At 55.7% G+C, this 1,955-nt stretch overlaps 1 protein-coding gene across 1 annotated transcript; it reads right to left on the bottom strand.

Annotated features, from left to right (window-relative positions):
* Window positions 1–841: 841 nt before the first annotated feature.
* On the bottom strand, window positions 842–1,384 carry LOC134737420 (collagen alpha-1(I) chain-like). Its single transcript, XM_063645410.1, has one exon. The coding sequence runs from the start codon at window positions 1,382–1,384 to the stop codon at window positions 842–844; it is 543 nt and encodes a 180-aa protein (XP_063501480.1).
* Between the last annotated feature and the right edge of the window lie 571 nt (window positions 1,385–1,955).

The raw sequence follows: 1,955 nt of genomic DNA on the forward strand, positions 1-1,955 counted from the left end.
ATCCTTGGACCTTGTCATCATCTGTAACCGTGCCACTTCCAGAATCTCTAAGTATCTTCTTTCACCACAAACTCCTCTCTCTTCAACTTGTCTGTGATGGGGTTCAGGACACACTACCCCAAAATATGGCACCATGGCATATTGAATATTTTAAGCTGAAGGAGTTTGAGAAAATGGCAGAAGCAGGAAAGTTACTCTCAATCCCCTACTACCCCTTCTCCCCATGAGGCAGGTAGGCCCTAAAACCTAGAAAGGATTTTCTGGCCATTCTTCAAGGCAGGTCATAAGACCTTCATTGGAGCTTCCTTCCCCCTCCCCTCCCCTCCGCTCCCCTCCGCTCCCCTCCCCTCCCCTCCCTTCCTCTCCCCTCCCCTCCCCTCCCCTCCTCTCCCCCCCCCTCCCCTCCTCTCCCGTCCCCTCCCCTTTCCTTTCCTTTCTTTTCTTTTTTCTTTTGGGACGCTCTCCCTCTGTTGCCCAGGCTGGAGTGTAGTGGCATGGTCTCGGCTCGCTGCAGCCTCCCTGCCTCGGGCTCCCGTGATTCTCCTGCCTCGGCCTGCCGGGTGGCTGGGATTGCGGGCGCGCGCCACCAAGCCTGGCTGGTTTTTGTATTTTTGGTGGAGGCGGGGTTTCGCCATGTTGGCCAGGCTGGTCTCCAACTCCTGACCTCGAGTGATCTGCCCGCCTCGGCCTCCCGAGGTGCTGGGATTGCAGACGGAGTCTCGCTCACTCGGTGCTCGGTGTTGCCCGGGCTGGAGTGCGGTGGCGTGGTCTCGGCTCGCTGCAGCCTCCGCCTCCCAGCCGCCTGCCTTGGCCTCCCAGGGTGCTGGGATTGCAGCCTCTGTCAGGGCCGCCGCCTCGTCTGGGAGCTGGGGAGCGTCTCTGTCTGGCCGCCCATCGTCTGGGAAGTGAGGAGCGCCTCTGCCCGGCCGCCCCATCTGGGAAGTGAGGTGCGCCTCTGCCCGGCCGCCCATCGTCTGGGATGTGAGGAGCGCCTCTGCCCAGCCGCCCCATCTGGGAAGTGAGGTGCGCCTCTGCCCGGCCGCCCATCGTCTGGGATGTGAGGAGCGCCTCTGCCCCGCCGCCCCATCTGGGAAGTGAGGTGCGCCTCTGCCCGGCCGCCCATCGTCTGGGATGTGAGGAGCGCCTCTGCCCGGCCGCCCCGTCTGGGAGGTGAGGAGCGCCTCTGCCCGGCCGCTCCGTCTGGGAGGTGAGGAGCGCCTCTGCCCGGCCGCCCGGTCTGGGATGTGAAGAGCGCCTCTGCCCGGCTGCCCCGTCTGGGATGTGAGGAGCGCCTCTGCCCGGCTGCCCCGTCTGGGATGTGAGGAGCGCCTCTGCCCAGCCGCCCCGTCTGGGAAGTGAGTAGCATCTCTGCCCGGCCGCCCATCGCCTGGGATGTGAGGAGCGCCTCTGCCTGGCCGCCCCGTCTGGGAGGGCAACAAGCTCTATCCATGGACATCAGCAGCAGTTTACATATGCAAAAGAGACAAGAATGGGATAACGGAGCACTTCAAATTACTACCAGAAAAAAATACTTCTCAAGTGTGTCCTGGCTAATAGAGAAATAATTTGCCCAAACTTATAAACAAGACATTGCTTATAATGATGGTGCCACTGCACTCCAGCCTGGGCGACAGAGAGACCTCATCTCAAAAAACTAACTAAACAATTTTTTTAAATACTCAATTCATTTCCTTCTCTCATAGTTAATAAAATAATTGCATAATAAAAAAATTATGGCATATTTTCAAATAGCTAGAAGGTCAGATTTTTAATGTTCCCAACACAAATAAATGATAAATGTTTGAGGTAATGGTTATGCTAATTATCCTGATTTGATCATTATACATTGTATCCATGTATCCAAATATCATGCAGTACCCAATAAATATGTACAATTATTGTGTGTCAGTTAATAATAATGAAAGCAAAAAATAAAAATTAATTAATTAACACAC

This window comes from Symphalangus syndactylus, chromosome 8 (assembly GCF_028878055.3).
Source record: "Symphalangus syndactylus isolate Jambi chromosome 8, NHGRI_mSymSyn1-v2.1_pri, whole genome shotgun sequence".
Classification (NCBI taxonomy): domain Eukaryota; kingdom Metazoa; phylum Chordata; class Mammalia; order Primates; family Hylobatidae; genus Symphalangus; species Symphalangus syndactylus.

What these genes read in the sequence shown, in the direction of transcription:
- LOC134737420 (XM_063645410.1), bottom strand. Translation starts at nt 1,384, where the DNA reads ATGGGCGGCCGGGCAGAGATGCTACTCACTTCCCAGACGGGGCGGCTG.